This window comes from Papilio polytes, unplaced genomic scaffold (genome assembly GCF_000836215.1).
Source record: "Papilio polytes unplaced genomic scaffold, Ppol_1.0 DF823868.1, whole genome shotgun sequence".
Taxonomy (NCBI): domain Eukaryota; kingdom Metazoa; phylum Arthropoda; class Insecta; order Lepidoptera; family Papilionidae; genus Papilio; species Papilio polytes.
In genome coordinates, this window is record NW_013525336.1 from 2072495 (window position 1) to 2093108 (window position 20614).

General features: G+C 34.5%; 3 protein-coding genes and 2 pseudogenes across 5 annotated transcripts in view; 1 reads left to right on the forward strand and 4 right to left on the reverse strand.

The window, feature by feature from the left end:
- LOC106103161 (sodium/hydrogen exchanger 8-like) overlaps positions 1–5312 on the forward strand; it is a 12915-nt gene extending 7603 nt beyond the window's left edge. For 2 of the 3 annotated variants that reach the window (XM_013282843.1, XM_013282845.1), the window contains 12 exons: positions 41–144; positions 218–329; positions 598–773; positions 1058–1176; positions 1578–1722; positions 1998–2101; positions 2336–2483; positions 2966–3119; positions 3323–3399; positions 3518–3545; positions 3826–3902; positions 4181–5312. In XM_013282843.1, the coding sequence (XP_013138297.1) occupies positions 41–144; positions 218–329; positions 598–773; positions 1058–1176; positions 1578–1722; positions 1998–2101; positions 2336–2483; positions 2966–3119; positions 3323–3399; positions 3518–3545; positions 3826–3902; positions 4181–4237 (1301 nt within the window). In that variant the 3' untranslated portion in view covers positions 4238–5312. Of the gene's footprint in view, positions 1–40; positions 145–217; positions 330–597; positions 774–1057; positions 1177–1577; positions 1723–1997; positions 2102–2335; positions 2484–2965; positions 3120–3322; positions 3400–3517; positions 3546–3825; positions 3903–4180 lie in introns of those variants that run through there. The other variant, XM_013282844.1, reaches the window with a different exon arrangement.
- LOC106103162 (death-associated protein 1) lies at positions 5101–6564 on the reverse strand. The gene is made up of 2 exons (XM_013282847.1): positions 6391–6564; positions 5101–5633 (listed from the first exon to the last, which is right to left on the reverse strand). The coding sequence occupies exons 1-2, from the start codon at positions 6440–6442 to the stop codon at positions 5380–5382; spliced, it is 306 nt and encodes a 101-aa protein (XP_013138301.1). The 5' UTR covers positions 6443–6564; the 3' UTR covers positions 5101–5379.
- A 339-nt stretch (positions 6565–6903) lies between these two features.
- Positions 6904–18884, reverse strand: LOC106103107 (protein tyrosine phosphatase domain-containing protein 1-like). Its single transcript, XM_013282773.1, has 12 exons — positions 18845–18884; positions 17412–17634; positions 15881–15961; positions 15190–15305; positions 14621–14743; positions 9762–9945; positions 9450–9570; positions 8767–8932; positions 8056–8189; positions 7580–7690; positions 7359–7496; positions 6904–7212 (listed from the first exon to the last, which is right to left on the reverse strand). The coding sequence occupies exons 1-12, from the start codon at positions 18882–18884 to the stop codon at positions 6904–6906; spliced, it is 1746 nt and encodes a 581-aa protein (XP_013138227.1).
- Positions 10521–11563, reverse strand: LOC106103177 (annotated as a pseudogene).
- LOC106103178 lies at positions 11616–13183 on the reverse strand (annotated as a pseudogene).
- Positions 18885–20614: the final 1730 nt, after the last annotated feature.

Consider the following 20614-nt stretch of genomic DNA (forward strand, 5'->3'; position numbering starts at 1 on the left):
ATATCGTTTGTTAGTACTACAAACTATGGTACTGTTTTAGGTTTTCTAGATGAAATGGAATATCGTTTATTATTGAATGCTATTCAGGAGAAAGTACAGATGTGTAGACATAAAGGAAGTTTAGTTGCACCTTCAACACCTGAAGTAAGAAGTAATTAAAATAAATCTTCTTTTTCACATTTTTATTTGTGGCATAACATTATCTTTGCCTTTTTAGACTCAGTTACGAGCAGTATCATGGCTTCAAGGTAACGAAAGAGTTGCGGATTTCTTTCTAGAAAATTCCGAAATTTTAAATTACAATTATAACGACGTGTTAGTGTCTCGAGGTAAATTACATTTTTTTTAATTAGTTATCTTTAAATTTTTTTTTTTTGTATGTTTTGAAACTCAGTTGGTCTTATTTTTAGAAAAATCCCATTTTTGTATTGTATTGTTAACAGTTAGGGCGCCCTGGGACAGATTTAAACTTCGCCCCCATAACTTCAATACAAACTCATACGTAACAAAAGGGATCAAGGGCGCTTTTATGTGCGGCGCCCTGGGCGTACGCCCTATATCGCTCTATACTAAGGTCATTATCGTTTGTTGTTTAAGGTGACGAGCCCAAAGGTTTGTATATCTTGGTGTCAGGACTCTTAGAAGCGACATATGAACCACCAGAAGAAGACCTCGATGAGGCGATACCGAACTATGAATTCCTCACAGACCTGAAGTTCAGTGAGCCTAGTCAAGATTATATTGTTTCTGGTAACGCAATCGGCGTCTTGGGTGTTAGTATTTTTGCTATTGTTGTAAATATTTCGCAGAATTTAATGAATACGTAATGTCCTACACGTACTTTGTTATATTAGCTTGCTCCTAAATTGCAATAAAAATATGGTAAGATATTCTGATAACGTGATTTTTGTCCAAATAGATGTGTCCATAAAAAGCTGAAAAGTATTTTCCTGTGTCTTACGTTGTCTAGTTAGTTGGCTCGTGGATTAAAAGATTACTCTTGTATGCCACGTGCCAACTCCAATGCTGAGTACAAAACTTGTAATTTTTACCCCAGGCGCTAACCAATCGGCCATATAGTTACACGGTGCGATGTGATACTGCTGTCCAAGCGTATTTCATCAAGATGCCCATCGTTAAAGAAGCTTTCAATCTCGCTCCACATCCTATTATGGGGTAAATAACACTAAGGCTACGCATAAAAAAACGTATTAAAGATTACTGATTTAAAAACATCAGTTGTCGAAATACCAGGACTTTACAGAAGACAAATGTAAATTACCTTGTAGCAGCTGTTATAAGCAGTGGTCTCGTTTTGCCGATTTCCCAGTTCTACATTTAACTATTCGTTAGTGTTGCTTATTCGACAACCTCATGAAATGTGTTTCCGTACCACGTTATATGAGTTTTACTCCTTTGAAACGTAATCCAATCTAACACTAATGAATCACTAGGTTATGATAAAATAAATGGAAACTTCAGCAATTCAGCATTAGAGGATTTCTTACTCGATTCCCTAATTCGAAAGTTAACTTTTTGGATGTCGTAGTAGAATTTGAAGTGTTAATATTTGTCAGTCTGGAAGCGGCGATGTGGCGTGAGATTGGTATAAAATTATCAATGATGGTGCTGCCGGGCGTGCCGGCGTACCACGGCTGGTCGATAGAGAGACTCAGTATGCGCCTCGAACATGCATTTGTGCCCTGTCTTAGAGCATTCAAGGTGTTAAAATTTTCAATTTAAAATGTAACTAAGTCTAAGGAAGTCCCTTGATTATTATTTAAACGATTCTGAGTATAGAATTTAATATGTACATGCCATTATGACCTTAAATATCTTCAAGATATCCTAAAATTCATACTCTTGATCAGACAGCTAAAATAATAAAGTCTAATAAGATTCGCTACATTTCAGTGCATCAAAATGTTGTATGTTGACGCGCTTGTCATCATAACTTGTCAATTAAATTCTTACTAGAATTATTTACTAATTACTAGATATTCGTTGTGAACGAGCTGATGGAGGACATTATACTAATAGATGGAATTTGTCAAGACATGGCCACTAGAGAAGTGTTTCAACCGCCCTGTTATATACCAAGGTATGTAAATGATAAGCAGCAGAGTAGGGCGAGGTAGGGCGACCGCCCAGGGCTACGGACATAACATGCTAAAACTGACCCTAAATGAAAATGTCCTTGTCATTTCAGACACCACTTGGGTCTGTTAAAGACGATATTTTAAACTAAAAATTAAATAAAACGTCCAACAGATTCTACTTATATTCTGATTTTGATTTACGTTTTCAGTAGTCTTAAATAATATTGACTTTACAGGACAGCGCATAGACTGGTGTTTCCCAAATCATCACAACTGATAGTGTCAAGCACGTGTCCTGAAACAAAGCTCCTCATCGTCCCAGCGAAGGATACAGATGAACTGGACATCATGGAGGATGAAATAGACGATATGCAATGCGAACTGGTAAATATACGTGTGTGGGTAGTTTTAATTTTTTAGTAGTAAATGGCAAAGTCCACCGAGCTTATGTGTGTTAAATGTTTGGATAAGTAAATCTAAATAGTAATGAAATGTATGTGTTGGGAAGGAAAGAAGAAAGAAGAGTTGAAGGGGACAAGTGAGTTTGAGACCCCTTATTTCCATTTGTCTGATTCTGTTATATAGATCTACTTGTTTATAAACTTTAGATACTTGTAAAACAGGCTGTCTTTCCTAATACTGGCATAAGGGTAGGGCGACCGCCCAGGGCGCCCTACCTTGTCTAGATCTGCAATTTACACAATTTCATTTAATTTGTCAGGAAACCCAGGGTATGTGTGTTAACACGACCATGGAAGATAAAAAAGAGGGCGTAAAAATTTCGCCCAGGGCGGTAGGAGCGCTAAATTCAGTACTGACATTCCATAAGCAAAGACCATAAAATATGCATTTGTATTTGTATATAGGTGTCAAATGCATCGTCTCGCTGCTTATACCATAAAGTATCACGTCGTGTGTCGAGCGAGTCTCGTGCGGCGTCAGTGCGGCGCGGCCGCGGCAAGCGTCGCCGGGCACCGCGACGCGTCAACTATAGAGAATCCGTTTGGGGCAAACAAATATGTTAGTAATCACTAACTAAGAACTACACTAATATATTGAATTTATTTAAAGTAGTTAAAAATGATTTAAATCAACTCCTAACTTACTTTTTGACCATAGGTATATCTTTCAAAGTTCATTTCTTCCTTACTACATAACTTCTTTGATATAAGGGTTCTTTAAATTAGTAAATTGAATTGTTGCTTATTATTTTAAATTTCTAGCGACTGCAGTAATGCCGGGAGTGGCGAGTGAAAAGGAGCTCAACTCGAAGTATTATAAGCCAAGCTTCGATGATTTGGTAAGTAAATAAACGGGTTCTGTCATGTTTCTAACTCAATTTTTTAATCTGTAATGTTGCCCAACACAATGTTTATTCCTGAGATTTCTCGTGTTAACTTTATATATGTTTGTTGCAGCCTGAAAAGTTGGAAGCAAATAAAGACGGTAAGTTATTTTCGTTTCGATATTTCACTTTTTTTTAGTTTTTTTAAAAGCCAATGTATTTTTGCACCCAGTACCGGTTTTAGCAGTACTAACGCCCAGGGCGAGATTTCTGCGACGCCCTCTTTTTAACAAACATAAGGGTAATAGGTTTAAGGTAGACTGTGGTATTCGCTGACTTTGCCCCTTTTCTATCGAGCGCCCTGGGCGTCGGACAAATACGCCCTACTTAACTCTTCTCTCTATCATTTTCCTACGATGGCCAAAAAAATATTTTTTTTAGATGTAAGGCACGGACAAACTGGAGTGTCATTGCCGTACTCTCCATCATCGTCAGTTCACACGCAGGCGGATCAAGAGGTATTTTTGTTTTATATAAACTAGCTTTCGCCCGCGTATTCGTCCGCATGAAATTAAAAAAATGTAGCCTGTCTTACAGACTATCCTCTAAAACTATGCCAAAATTCTATCGAGATCCGTCCAGCCATTTAAGCTACAAACTCTAACTAACATCTATCCATCTAAACTTTTGCATTTATAATATTAGTATGATTACAGTAAGCACTAAAATTTTTCAGCCACCGTTTGTAATGCATTTTTATTTTCATACAAAACTGCATCTTGCTTTAACATTTCAGTTATATTCGAATTCATTGAAACGACAAAGAAGATTGTCTGATGGGAAGAAAAAATAATTTATCGTTGTGACGTCAGAGTTCTTGTTGGCTATATATTTTTTGCATTGATATTTACATTTAATTGATTTTTTACAACCTTTTATTAATAGTATTATTTATTTACACAAAAAACAGTTTGAGTCTTAACTACCTTTTTATGTCAACAAAATCACAAAATATTATTTTGAATATCCCCAACATTTTAGGGGTGGATAGAAAAGTGTTATATAAATTGAAAAAAATATACAAGTTGTTTTTATACTTTATTTCAAAATAAAAAATAGTAATATAAAAAAGTAAAATATAAACCTATGGTCCCAAACCGCAACTAATAGACCAAAAAGTTTCATTAAGCAAAATAAAAGAAAGTAGGTTAGGAATGTAAATAACATGCATAGGGAAGAAGCACCAGATTGCTGTTACATAGATAAAAATATTTATGGTGCAAATAAATGTAAATAAATAAACTTTAACGGATAAATAACTCAAGATATATAATCTTAAAATTATTTTCAAGTGACACTTTATCTTAGAATAACAATATTTATAATATTTAAACTAGAACATTAATATTCAAATACAAATTGCCATTTTTAGGCTTATTTTTATGCTGGTATTTTTAAAATATGCATTTTTTGCAGTCAGAAACTGTCCAAAAACTGGTTTAGATTGATTGTTTTCTAATTCACGATAAGATTGTCATAGGAAGAGTAAAATTGCTATTTTTAAAATTTTTTAACAATAAACATTAACAAGGTTTGTTTTTATACAACTTTTGATACAACAATCTAATCACTGGGCATAACACTGGATTATATCGCGTTTAAAAACATTCGGAAAATTATAAAGATAATTTTTATCAGTATATATTTTTCTTAAAAAAAAAGTTGCCAGTAATATCAACAGCAGCCAAAAGGTATTTAAAAAAAAATTTATAGTCGCTATTCAATATTTCATAATGGAATTGAGTACAACATTTCAATACCTTTCAATAATCAACGACCTTCTTCACTAGATTAAATATCTGTACTCAGAAAAACAATACATCTGCAGCTGTTTTACAAAAACAATATTGACTTTACAACAAAAAAAATTAATGAATTGAATTTTCCTATATTTTTAAACATTTTATTATGCCCATACTTCATTGTTAATACAGTCTACTTCCTTGGTTGTTGAATATGAGGATTAGGTTTGATATTAATATGTGATGGAGGTTTAGGACTATGAGCTATTTGAGCAGCTTCCGGAGTAAAGTCCGCATTACCCCGATTGGGAGCACCTGATATGGACACTGGATTAGAAGGCACAGGTGAAGGACCAGAGAGTCCTGTCAGGTCTTCATTAGCCGATTCCTTAGAGTCTTTAGCATGTGGTGTCTTGTGTTGAGTTATCCTCATACCACCGGCTTTCACTGTGTAGTAAAAATAAAGAACAAATAAATTTTCTATTGAGATATAGCAAGTAAATGAACACTGAATTCAGTTATCATAGAGACATAATTGTAAGGGTAAAAGTTATTAATAAATTTAAAAAACATCAACATTATATGATCAATTTGACAAAAATATACTTTGTTGTGAAGCATGCGTGTTATCAAGGCTATTAGACCAGTTTACCTACTACCTATTATCATTGTTTTTCAGTTTATTTCCAGTACATTTTAACCAGAAGACGATAATTGCTTAAAATTTAAAGTTACTTATACACTTGTAGTGTTGCTTTTGATATTGAAACTATTTTATTTGAACCATCATGAAAATCCGCCATGGGACAATATCAATAAAGGTCATTCTGACCATATTTGAGGTAAATGAACAAGGTAAATTACAATTATCTATACTACACTTAAAACAACAAGCCTAAAATATCTTGTCATGGTTGAAAAAAAATTGTGGTCATTTTGTTATTCACTGCTTAACCGGTTACCTTATGACCTTGAATACGTATTCTTTGTTTGACAACATTCATTTAAAATCCTATAGGCAAGGTACATAACAAAATAATAATTGTCACATTTAAGGAATCTAACAAAACCCTCAAGTTAAACGTATTATGTAAAGATAAAAGTGAAAATTGCATGCGCAGATCATTATCTTTTGTATCATTATCATAAGTAGTTTAATATTTCTGCATTTACTGTAAATAGTAAACAATAGAATAGAACAGACCTGCTGGTGGATGTCCTGCTTTTAGTTGAGATGTTTCTTCAGTGGACGACATTTTTCTATTAAAATGGAAATATAAAAAGAATGTCTAATAGAATTCTGATAAGATTCAAGCGTAAATAATAGTGATATGCAACGTGTAAGCACACACGATGACAATGACACGGTGCACAAAATACAGATAGAAAATATTTATTTGTGTTGGAATGACATTTCGATTACCGTTCGGAAACTCGCGTAAATTTTTATATCCTTGTCAGTATGTAGTTTCTAGTTTTTTCTTATTTAGTATTCATTTTTGTATTCCCTATTTTAGTATTAAGTAAATATAAGGAAAAACTCAAAGAATATAAACTAAAAAAATTCTTAGCTTTCCTGGGTGATAACTCTGCGTTTGCGAATATTTTTTAACCTATTATATTTTCACTTATTCGATCATAAGTTTAAGGGAATAACTGGTAATGCTTATTATGATTATATTTCAAGGATAACTAAGACATAATAAAAGTCATTATTTTATTTCCATGCTTTTATTTTTAATCTTCTTGATGGAACGACAACATCTTTTTCATCGCAGCCAGGTCTAAGAATATCTTTCTGTATTTCCACTATCATTCTCAACATGAAGTTCACAATTTGACTGCAAGTTCCCTCCCTAAGTTTGGGGAATTCCCGTCCAGAAGGCAGATACGTGTCCCCGATGCATATTGTTTGTTGTGTTAATGATGAAATTAGGCGTTTTATTATGTCCACCTTTTTGTTCGCTGCCAACGGACGCAGTCTTATCACGAAGCGTAACAGATATTCTACTAGTATGATATCCTCCTGTAACATAAAAACTGATTTATAGGTGGGCCTGATTTTAATTCCTAATTTGACATATCATTCCCTGTTTATCAGACAGCTAGGCAAAATTTAAATGTACAATAGATATCAAAATGCGGGTATATTACTGTATGTAATAGTCTTACCATATCTAAGGCCTGTATACACCAGTCGGTGTTATCCGCACGGCCGACTATCAGGGAGAGGTCTTCGCGGTCCAGCACAGCCTCTTTGAGACCTTCGAGCCACTCAAATAGGAGGCCCGATAGAATCACAGGATCCTCCTGTAGCAAAGCATATTATAAAGTCAATACAACATTCCCGTTATTTTTTTTTTACTTAACAGTTTTTTATTTCTTATGCTTACCTCGTCAAAAATCATATCCATAGCCTCTCGTCTCTGATTGATATCATTGCGTAATTGCCTAAGACACTTTTGTTTATCTTCTGGAAGACTTTGGTGATCTGAGACGAATGCCTGGAAATATTTAGGTGATCAGTCTTGTGAATGTCGAAACAAGTGATACTATTGTGCTATATTTTACTCCTCTTCCAAGATATTTTCTTACAACTTCAACTTCTTATCACACCGAAGGCTTGAATCTGCTCTAAATTATGGGCGCCTAGTTGTTTTAGACAAAGTAACATTCGATTATCGTTATCGGTGATCGAAAAGTCAGAAATATATGCAATTTTCAATAAGTCACGTGCTCCTCGCGTGTTTATTTGGTCCCATTTTGTTGATTTTACTTGCGATATCGCTGACCAAAAGTCACTTTGAGGGGGCCGACTTTTCACAACCGTGTTAGCTTAGTACAGCAAAAAAAACTGGAACTATGATACCTCATGTACTTTTACTGCAGGTATGGTACCGTTTGCAGTTGTGGCTGTGATCCTACTGACTGACTCCAAGCTCCTTTCCACGTCTTCTTCTACAGGGTCACGCCATTCCACCATTGGCAGAGATCCTGTTTGTCCTGTGAAAAACATTGCTGTGATATTTGTACTAACACATGTCGTCGTTTCTGTTTTTTCAAAGAGATAGCAAGGGACAGCAATATGTGTAAATAAAGTGTGTCTTTTGTCTCTGCTTTATTGTGTGAATAACAGGGACGATAGTTTTTAGTATAGGTATTCCGACGGTGGCCCGCAGTATAAAAGAGTTAAATGCAGGTAATATTCGCACATGAGACACTAGCAACACTCACATATGTCAGAATGAAAAATAACAGCGAAGAAGTGATCGCACAACATATACTTGTCTTGATATTAATGTAATACTCTAATATTTCTCAATAAACCATTTATACCAAATAATTGGTCCTTCGAGCCGGATATGCGACTTGTTTAAAATTTTAGGCAAGTATTAAATCTAGAAAAATATTCAAATGTATTCTTTAATTGTCCAATTTAATGTAATGTTAGCTTATTGGAACTATTAATTATTAAATACTTGTTACATTGATGGTAATGAGTTTAGATACAATGTTAGTTGTAGTTTGACCTGCACAGTATCAATATAAAAATTTTATCTATAATTTAACAAGATATTACCAGTAGGAATCTCTTCAGGAGTTGTCGGGTCTATCGGTTGGTTTTTCTTAAGTCTGTAAGACAGGAATGTCTTATAACAAGGCCGTATCTTTATTCTATAGTCCTGTCCACCGCTTTCATGGCACCCGCACAACTTGAGAAGTCTCTCACAGGTGCAGAAGACTATCTAAAAAACGTAAAGTTCCAATTAGAATGTGAACGATATTACTTTTTTTAATATCTTAGATTATGACATTAATTTCCTTAACTGTATCAAATTTAGATGGAAATTATGATTGGGTATTTCAACTCAATATACATAAGTTCAAAGTCAGCAATCTTTTTGATTATTGTCCATTATTGGATACAGAGTGCAGCCTTCATGTGGTCATAATTATGTTCTACTGTTTTCTAAATTAACTGTAAAGTAGAGCAAATTTGCAAGTTAATTTATTATTTAACGTAAATCTTACAAATCTTAAAAATTTAGATGGATGGATGTTTGTTAGAGTTTGTAGCCTAAGGGCAGAACGTATCTCGATGAAATTTGGCATACTTTTTTATATCTCGCAGACGGAGTTGCGGTTGAAAGCTAGCATAAAATAATTTAATCTTAACCATAGTTCTCATGTGTTAAACAACACAGCATCGCGCACCGTAAGGCCTGTATGGCACTTCTCTATGTATGAAATTGTTAAATTTACCTTTGGAATCTCTCGAAAGAACCGTTCTTCTATTCCGTGGAGTGTAGCTTGCTGCCGATATAAATATTGTCGTAGAGTAAATTCAGCACATTTTCGACCTTTCGCCAATAATAAAGGATCCCTGTAAATGCAATTAACATTAATTCATTTATGATTTTTTTTCCAAAGATTAAAAAATCTGTAAAAACAATTGAAGCTCACAAGTGCATAGAAGTTTTGCCGAAGTTCGCATGACGTCACACATTACCTGACGGTATTGAGAAGAGATATTTGATAAGTGGAAAGTGAATTTAATTCTTTAACTATACTAACTTTGTGCTGAAGACAACAGTCTGCGGTAGTATGTAGTGTTCGAACTGCTGCACACACAGGATCTGTCCTGATGTTTGCACAGCACGTGGTCGTTTCTTCCTTACCAGGCGTATCGCGTCATTAGCATGGATCCTGAGTGCGTACACCAGGTAGCAAGCTATCAGGACTCCGGTTCTTCCTAGACCTGGTTGAAGTAAGGGTTTTTAAGACAGTTGTAACTATTTGTAACGATTATATCACGGGCGTCACCAGCTGATGATTAAGGCCAGGTCTAGGATGTTTTCTACTGTTAGGTTGTTGCCACCCCTGGCGACGCCTGTGCATAATCCAAAAAACAATTCTTGCAATAGACTTGAGTAAACTGTTCGTCCTTACTATTTGGGTGAGTTTAAGAGAGACATTGTTTAAAGATGTCATATTATATCTAATGCCATCTCTTCTATTCTTTTACTCTTTCACTAATTTCTTTCATTCTACATATTTTTGCACAACTGGAAATCCGCATCTGATGATTTGAGATTTTTTTTTAAAAATGGATTACTATTAAAGTCAATTCTATTTCAATTAAATAAAGAATAACTAACTTTAGTTTGATTTTAAATTTTATTGTGATTTTTAAATATCCAAGAAGCCAGAAACGTTAAGAAACAACATTTAAATTTTAAAATAATCATAGGTCACTACTAAAGGTCGTGGTTTCCATAGTCATATACATTTTAAAGGCATTCTGTAACAAAAAGACTAAAAAAAAAGTCTGAATAACAATGTTTAACATTTATTTGACGTAAGTAAAATACACTTATTCCAAAACTCTTCAACAAATTCGTCGTCATCGCAAAGTTTTCGATATTTGTGTTGCTTACAGTCTTTAAAATATCTTCCACTAACATGTTCCAGTTCCGACGAAGTACATAAATGAATACTTGTCTGAGCTCCTTGCAAAGAATCCTTGAACATTAAAGATGTCAAAAAAAGTATAAACCTCTTAATATAATAAGGAAATTGTTCATAAAGTCCGGTATTAACAAATCCTGGATGGACAGCGTTAACTGTCACCCCATCTGGTAATCTCTTTGCCAAACCTTTCATCCAAAGAACGTTACATAATTTACTATTCGGATATTTTAGAAGACCAATCCTATCGTTCACTTCTCCAAGATCATTAATATCTAGAAATCCAAAAATATGCACGTATGATGACAATATCACGATACGACTTGGCTTCGACTCAACTATCTTGTCTAATAAGAGATTAGTTAAAAGAAACGGCCCGAAATGGTTCGTTTGAAGCACAACATCCAAACCATCATCAGAAATGCGAGACGAAAAGTCTATTAACCCAGCATTATTTACTAATAAATCCAATCGGTCCACAGTTCTATTGAAATCATCAGCAAATTTTCTAACACTACTAAAGTTGCAGAGATTCAAATGTCTGTACTCAACTTTATTATTCCCTGTTGTTGCGATTATATCTGCGACAGCTTCTTTTGACTTCTCTTCGTTCCTGCAAGCGATAATCACCCTTGCGCCCCTTCCAGCTAAGTCTCTCGCTGTTTCCAATCCTATACCGGAATTTCCACCGGTCACAAGAGCTGTTTTGCCGTGCAGTTTCGTCTTGCATCTACACACTCCCGCTTTTGGTTCCAACCATAATCTCGCAGAAATTATAATTACAATTATAATTAAAATAAGCCAAACAAGTGTATTAAAAACAAACGTTAACAACATTAACAACGTTTCTAAAGCCATTTTGTTGGCTTACTTAAAGATTTTTGAGGAGTCAGTTAAATAAAAGTAAAACCAACTAAACAGGTTTGTTTTTTATCAAAACATGTTTGCCTCGTTGCTTATGCTTTTCGAACTCTGAATTGATATATTCTTCAAGACTTTGTAAACGTCATACTAATTAGAATTCCGCAACCGTGAACAAAAATATTCATAGTCACTTTTTGTACAGAATATTTGTAGGTTAACATAACCAAAAAAAAAAACATTTATTACAAATCTGATTATAGAAGTAGTTCCCACACTACAAGGTTAAATCATACTATCATACTTCATACTAACGTTATAAATGTGAAAGTTTAGATGGATGGATGTTAGTTAGAGTTTATAGCCTAAACGGCTGAACGGATTTCAATTAAATTTAGTACAGATGTGGAGGGTAGTCTGGAAGAACACATAGGATATTCACTTTTGTTTTTTTTTTTAATTCCACGTGGATGGAATTGCGGGCGAAAGCTAGTAAGCTATATTTTATTCTAGGCTTTAGTAATGGTTCTGGTTAATTATTAGGATGCAATTATATGAGATGATGAGAGGGGTTAAAGGATATGATAGAGTAGGGCTTGCTTCAGGAAATGTAATCGAAAACTGGTTTATGGTCAAAGTGTAATATGATTTACTTGTTAGTAAGTGATATACATTTGTCCCAAAACTTGTCAACGAACACATCGTCTTTGCACAGCTTGTGGTACGAGTGTATTTTACAGTCCTTAAAATATTTACCACTGACATCACTAAGTTCCGGACAAACACATAAATGAATACTCGTCTGAGCTCCTTGCTTAGAATCTTTGAACATTAAGGTCGTTAAAAAACGTACAAACTTCTGAACAAAAGGATGCATTCGTTTAAATATATCCGTCCTTACAAAACCAGGGTGCAAGGCGTTAACTGTAACTCCCTCCGGTAATCTCTTCGCTAATGCTTTCATCCAAAGAACGTTACATAATTTACTATTCGAATATTTGTCAGAATAAGATCCTTTGATATTCCTCTCACCCAGATCGTTAATATCTAATCGTCCAAAATTATGCAAATACGATGAAACAATAACTATACGACTCGGCCGTGACACAATCAATTTGTCAATTAATAAATTAGTTAAAAGAAACGGTCCAAAATGGTTCGTTTGCAACACCAAATCAAAACCATCTTCGGATATTTTCAACGGAAGACCAGCGCAGCCTGCATTATTGACCAGGAAATCTAAACGATCCACATTTGTATTGAAATCATCAGCAAATTCTCTGACGCTACTAAACTTGCAGAGATTCAGATGTCTGTACTCGACTTTATTATTCCCAGTTGTTGCGATTATATCTGCGACAGCTTCTTTTGACTTCTCTTCGTTCCTGCAAGCGATAATCACCCTTGCGCCTCTTCCAGCTAAGTCTCTCGCTGTTTCCAATCCTATACCGGAATTGCCACCGGTCACAAGAGCTGTTTTGCCGTGCAGTTTCGTCTTGCATCTACACACTCCCGCTTTTGGTTCCAACCAGAGTTTTAACGTTACAATTAAAAACACGATTGATATAAACGAGACGGCAAACAAATATATAATATATTTAAATAGAATTATCAATGCTTCAATGGAAATCATGTTGACTAACGGAGCGATACTTCAGTTGTGTTGAGTTCTAGCGACCATTTAAAACTGCAACAACTGTTTTAAATGAGGCAGGGTCATCGTTTAAACAGTGGAGTTAATGACGATGTTTTAATGATAAGCTGGCTATACAAACAAATTGTAATCAATGCTCGTTTTTGATACTCTTAAAATAAACTATATAAAATTATGACTTTTAGTTTACTTGTTACAAATATTTTGCATTCATTTTTGAAGCACCAACAAAAACAGAAGGCACATTTTTCACAACTGTCTTACTTTATCTTGTCGAGAAATTAGTTACTGATAACTGCGTAATATTCGATACAAAACAAATATTAACATAATACAAAAACCAAACTTTGTACATGTGTTTGTATGTTTGACCCACTTTAACATTTGACATATTTAAACTTTTGTATATGGAAAGAAACGCACGGCTTTAGTTAGTTAAAACCAGTAAAAATAACCAGTTTGATTGACTCGTGGAATATTTTGAATAGGTAATACGAGTATGAGACCTGTTTTTTTTTGTAGTTATACCAAACCATCCTTTATGTGCAAATTGCAACAATTACTGAATTTTTCAACACAAATGTATTAAAATTCATAATTATTCCCATACCATGTAGTAGAGAGCATCTGTGGGTCAAAGGTTTAAGCACTTGACTTGTAATCTACAGGTCTTGGGTTCGAATCCCGCCATGTACCAATGTGATTTTCGAATTTTCGAAATTTCATATGTACATAATTTACCCGACGTTCTTACGGTGAAGGAAAACATCGTGTAGCAGGCGCCGAGCCCCTCAGCGGGGACATATAGTGAGGTGATGTTGATATAGTTATATTCGTTTTCATTATTTATTTCCAATATACTAGTGTTTGACCACGACTTCACCTGATGTTAAGTCATTCTTTGTATAATTTTTGCAAATAAATCTTTTTACACGTTTTTAGATATCCTGTATATTTTTTTTCTGTAGTTAAAAACTAGTATTTTTTTAGACAAACAACACGCCATTCCTGCCATTCGTATTTGATGTTATTTTCTAGAATAATTCGATTTCGTTGTAAAAACCTTGAAAGACGCACGCAGAGAAATCGATACGCGTTACTTCGTATGTTTTTTTCAGAAGATATTTGATTTTGGGTCACATGTCTTAGAAGCAGTGTAAACTCAATAAATTTTGTGTATTGCATTATTTAAAACTGTATCTAAATGCAAAATTATCTAATTTGTTGAAATAAAATGCTGGACAAAATACTAAAGATACAGCTTGTTCTGTTGATAGGATAAGAAGAGAAAATCTAAATTGCTACTTAATAAGTAAATTACTCTAAAAAGCGTTTACTTTAAAAAGTTTTTACACGCTCTAGAAAAACGAATTCACTTTATTTTTTTTTCTTTCTCCTTTTAAAATGTATTGTGAACTATATGGGATCTCCTGTATACTTTTATATTTACCTGCATGACAGTGTATGGCGACTCTACCCTCTTGTAACGCGAAGGACAATACTTTCGTCATATTGAGGAGACCGCTCAAACTAGCCTCCCCGTAGTCCGGCCACGCGAAGTTATAATAATAAACTGGAAATAAAAATATATATACTTACTAGCTGTTGCTGGCGACTTCGTCCACGCAAATATAAAATAAAAAGTTGCCTAAAATATGCCCGTCTATGTCATCTACCCTTCATTGAAAGTCCGGTCGCAATCGGTCCAGCCGTTTCGGAGATTGCCCGGAACAAACGCGGCTTGCGGACAGATAGACAGACAAACAAAAAAAAATGCGATTTTCGTTTCAGCAACGCAAATACATCATCTTCCCGAAATCTGGAATTATTCTTTTGATATTATATGTATAGAAAAGTTTACATAAAATCATTTTAAATATATTTAATCGATGTAAATTTGACTTAAAACTTTTCGGACTAAAGCCTATCGAATCTTTGTCATATAAGCTGATTTAAAATTTAGTGAGTGATCGAATCAACGAATAAAAGAACGAATGAATGATTAAAGTTTCGACTTACTGTGATTTGCCATGAATATTGTCGGGTCGTAAGTGAAGCCGGATTTTGTAAGCGGTGGACCGCAGCTTGCATGTTCCCCGGGGGTCTGCAGATTCACCACCGTACGAATTCCCCAACTACATGAACAAAGAATTTTTATCTACCAAATAAAGATTAGTACACACTGATGGTGAATTGTTTTAAGTACGGTGTATTACTTAGGGATTGACCAGTGTGTCTCCTTCCTTATACGATGACTGCCATATGAACAGTATCTATTTTAGTGTTTTTTTCACTTCCGCCTTTCTATGGCAGATACCTCTGCTATCCGCTAATTATATAGATAAGGTGTCGGTTAACGGTGGTCACATATGTAACTATTCTTACTTCCTACTAACATTATAAAAGCGAAAGTGATGAATGGATAGATGGATCGATCTTTCGATCTCGATAAAATCTGGCATAGATGTAGAGGATAGTGTGAAAGAACACATAGACTAGTTACTTTTGTTTTTTTTTAATTTTACGCAGACCGAGTCGCGGGCGAAAGCTAGTAAACAGATATCGTTCAAATCTTGTTACAAACATCATTATACTGTCCTTATCGCACACTATGTATGGCCAGTGCTCTAGGTTTTTGTCCTCCAGATTGTTTGTATTTACTAACTATTAGTTGTAACTATTAGTTAGCCAGTTCTAAATAACATCGTACCTATGAAATTGTTGCATGATGTTCCTGGCTGCGATACTCGCGGTGCTGGGCCGCGCCATCGCCAGAATGTCTTCGGTGACCCTGCCACACGTAGCGTGGTAATATTTAATGCGAATAAAATGACGTTTCATTTCAACGAATATTTGCTTCTGATCGACTTCCCAAAAGAAAGAGGTACTCAATTCGTCTGGATGTTTTTTTTTGTTTTTTGACCAACTTCCCATAAGAAGGTGGTCCTCAATTTGCCTGTATGTTTTTTTTTATGTTACGGCATAACTCCGCTGCTAATGGACCGATTTTGATAATTATTTTTTTATCCGAAAGGTAGTGCTTGCAGGTGGGCCCCATTTTTTTTGTATGATTTTGGAAGTCAAAGACTACGTCGTAGTTAAATAATTTATTTTATTATACGTTCAAGATTCTGTTAAAATTGTATTGTATTGTGCATTTATTGTATTTCCTAGCTAAATTTAACCATTCGTTTGTGTTGGTATGATAACTTCATAAAATGCGTTTCTGAACTACGTAACTTGAGTTAAATCTTATGAAACTTAGTACAAACTAATACTAAATTATCAAGGAAAAATCAGCAACCCAGCATTAATGTTTTAAATGTAACTTCCTTCGACCACTTCTTCACCAAGCGCTGGTTTTGCAATTAAAAAAAAAAGAAAACTTAATATAATATCATTTTTGGTCTTTAATTATACATTTATTTTAAATGTGAACTAAAAAAGTAAAATTAACTCGATTAATTAACATACAATTGAATTAACTTTATAAATAATGAATTGTTAAAAAACGATGATTATCATTGTCCGAATCAGTCACATGACTAGTTATTAACAAAATTAAGGTCCTATCCCACCACTGGCTGATATCTCATATAGCTAAAAATGACGTCACTGTCAGATAAGGGAACAAAATCCGATATTTCCATCACATTTTACACGTTCGATTGTTATCAGACAATTTACAATTTGGTGAGACAGGCCCTTATAATTCTACATAACCGAATATTGCATAATGTCCACTAAGTAGAAAACTGCACGTATGTAAGTCAAGTATTATGTTCTAAATAATTTAATAGACCCACTATAACTTTTTAAATTGAAACAGCCAGCCTTTCGTTAGAATTGGGTCGTGAAAATAAAAATATTAGAATTTTATTATAACACGGAACAAGAGCTTGACGGAAGTCACGCGAATGTGGTCGCAGCGTTATAAAAAAACATTGAATTATTTCAAAATACACGATGACGTGCTTGTATTTTATAATACATCACGCTACATTTATTAATCTACATGTAAAATTAATAAATACCTTATTTTTATTTGGGTATTAACGGCTGAGAAAAGATGCGGAATGGTTGCTAAATAAAGGTAGCAGTTTTACCAAAAATAATATTTCTAGTTAAAAAAAGTTTGACTAAGGTGAAAATACTTCAAGATTCGACTTTACCGACGCATGTTGTCTCTATTCTTCCTAAGAGAATGACAGGGACGACAATATGTGTTACAGCACACTTACCAATCTGAGTATAATCCTTGTATGGCATTGTCTCGTTTCTGTGGCAGTTCGTACTGGCAGCTAGCACCGCCACAGAACAACGCACATTGCAGAGCTGCCGGGGTGCTTAAGCGAAGGCGCTCGCTCAGTGCACTGTACTGAGCTGAAGGTGGTCTGTTGATACGTCGACGAGTTTCCCGACTCCTGGGGAATTCACGTTTGTTAGGACCTGTCCCACCACTAGCTGATAAGGCTCAGAAGGCATAAAAATGACGTTACTGTCAGATAAGGGAACAAAATGTGATATTACCATCACATATTGTACACATGGAATTGTTATCAGACAATTTCAATTTGGTGGGACAGGCCCTTAGTCTCTTATCAATTTCGTGCCCTTTTACTTACGGAGGGTATACACAATGCACACTTGCATACATCCCTTTTCAGTCATTATCTGATTACTGGAAAATCAATGTCGAACAAAACTAAATAATCTGAAAGCTGAACTTTGGAAGACAATTTTTTTTAAATTTCCTATACGTAAGTCTATGATTGACTATGGCCTGGTCATCACTAACGTAGGTGGTGATGACTAGCTGGTGATGATGGTGATGGATGAAATCGCAAGATCAGTTAATCCCTAAACGATTCCAAAGTTCCTTACCCATGCAAAAAATGAAAACGACGATAGTTTTGAAGATTTATACTTGATCTGCGATTAGCTTTCGACATGGTGCGAAAACGGACAACTATTAAAAAAACGTTTGTAAGGGGACAAAGGTTTTCATATAAAGCGTGCTACTGACTGCCTTACAGGTCGTATGAAAAAAGAAAAATAAACACGAGTAAAAATAGGTTAGCCGTTGTTTATGTAGCGTCAGCAAATAAAATTTCATAGTTAGTAACGTTCATTTAGATTTTATATACGTAATCAAAATTATCTGCTAATAAATGTTACAATCGAATTTAAAATTGAAACAGTTATATTAAAATGTCGACATACACATTATTTTACTACATAAAACTACACATTTTCTTTCTGTGTAGATAGGCAAAAATGTAGATATCTAGTTATCTAAAAATACTCGCTACAGGTTACGGAATAAGTTAACAATAATCATAATACAATTATGTAAATTCATGTAAAAATAATGTTGTTTGTTTCTACTGCTTTTGCTGTCAGTACATTAAGGACTGGCGACATCAATTTCGTGTTAGAACCACTGAATCAATAATTGTAATGACAACATTCGTCGCGGCTTAGTTGTTGATTTTGGGGCCCTAATTGTTATTATTATATAAAGTAATGTTGACACATATGTCACGTTTTTAAAAATTGTAATAAAAAATTGGTATGATGTGACATCTTCCCTCGCTTTCCCTCCGGAGTGTCACACACAGTTTCGGCACAGTATTTACTATTCCATACATCTCTATCAGGCGTCATCACAAACCATCTTCATCTTCTCTCCGATCTTTCTCTACTTTCGCCATCTACGTTCAATATTATAAAATGAGTAGATTCAAATACATTAAGATAATTGTTTTAATAATTAAAACTTCATTATTATGCAAGCTTTATTTTCATTGTTCATGTACAGCAATTAAGTTTAACTTGTCCCGTTACTGGCTTAAGCTCGTGCATGAATTACCTTTATATCTCACTATTTAAATTTCGTGCTGTTTCACTATAAACTACTTGTGGTAATGCGTTTTAATATTCCTAAATATTTTTTATAGTAGTAAACGAACAGCGGAACGCTTCATGTTACTTTATCCGACACTAAGGACATTTGCAACGCCAGAGGAACCGCAGATGCGTTGGTAGAAGAGTTTGATGAAGGTAGGGAGAATTCCAAAAAAGTTTTGTATTTAAAAAACGTAAAAAAACGTGTATCGATTTTGAGGTTATTTGGAATTTTGTTTTGTATACTTAGGCACTATCAAATAAATCTTACTTCTTACCATATTTATTACAAGCTGTTGCTCGTGACGTCGTCCACGTGAAATTAATAAATAGCCTTTGTTACTTACAGATAAATTACCTGTCTAACGTTGAATGAATTTTTGAAGTCGACCCAGTAGTTTCTGATTTATTTCAATACATACAACAATACAAAAGTTTAGGATAGATGGATAAATGTTTGTTACAATTTGTAGCCTCAACTGCTACATAGATTTCGATGAAATTTGGCATTATATAGAGGAAAATCTGGAATAACACATAGGCTACTTACTTTTGTGTTTTTAATTCCACGCGGACTGAGTCGCGAGCGAAAGCTAGTATTCACATAATTACCGAATCCATTGGCATTTCGACGCCATCAATGATTCAAGTTATTACGCGACGTCGAAAGAAACGTGTCAATTGTGAATTAATTGTGTGGGCGATATTATAGAACACGTAAACACGAACGTGCTTTTAGCTACAGTTACACGCATTAAATTACTAGAGCCAAATCTTCAAAGTTATTGCTAATTAACGATGTTATATGTGTATAACAGTGGTAGTTTCCGCTGTAACGTCTTCGCCCGAATGAATTATATAAAAAAAAATATTAAGGTATCAATTTTAGATAATATAATGAAAACATTGTTAAAAAGTTAACGTCGAATCCATTTAATAAGGGTGTTTATAATAAAATATCGTTTCCAAATATGACACGTACTTTTACCGTGTTTATAACTTTGACCTATTCCAGTAACTCTGCCTATTACACGCACCCTGTTGCGTGACCGCGCAACACTTGCGTTCGATATCTTACCGTCGTATATTTTCAAGTAATAAATATGAAAAAACAAGTGACAAATTGAATTTTAAACGAATCTCACTTGATGGTACTGTGCCTGATATAATGTGAACTGCAAAATATTATTTTTGATTATAAGTTAGATGTAATTTGAAAGGCGCTGTTAAAATCCTTAGCGGATTATCTTCGAGAGATCTCTAACAGTAATACATTTACCAGGTAAATTACAAAACTTTCCACCTGTATTCCTCGAAATAGCACTTGTGAAACCGACACCAACTAAAATAACACTAATTAGGATATTTCTTTTACCAGCAGAAAATTCTATGAGTGAATCACTTGGTTATATTTTTTGTGTATGTATAGTCAAGTAGCCCTAGGGTTTAAACCTACCTAGGACTTGATTTGCTGGTCCGTTCTGGTGCCACCTTCCTCCGGAGTAACCTTCGGTAGATTCTCGTACAAACGCTGAAT

Coding starts and splice junctions, on each gene's coding strand:
- LOC106103107 (XM_013282773.1), bottom strand. CDS start 18,884: ATGGCGAAAGTAGAGAAAGATCGGAGAGAAGATGAAGATG. Junction 7,691..8,055: donor CTGCAGTAAAAGTACATGAG/GTATCATAGTTC, acceptor AAATATTTCCAG/GCATTCGTCTCAGATCACCA. Junction 7,497..7,579: donor TGGATATGATTTTTGACGAG/GTAAGCATAAGA, acceptor GCTTTGCTACAG/GAGGATCCTGTGATTCTATC.
- LOC106103162 (XM_013282847.1), bottom strand. CDS start 6,442: ATGTCGTCCACTGAAGAAACATCTCAACTAAAAGCAGGACATCCACCA. Junction 5,634..6,390: donor AGCAGGACATCCACCAGCAG/GTCTGTTCTATT, acceptor TTTACTACACAG/TGAAAGCCGGTGGTATGAGG.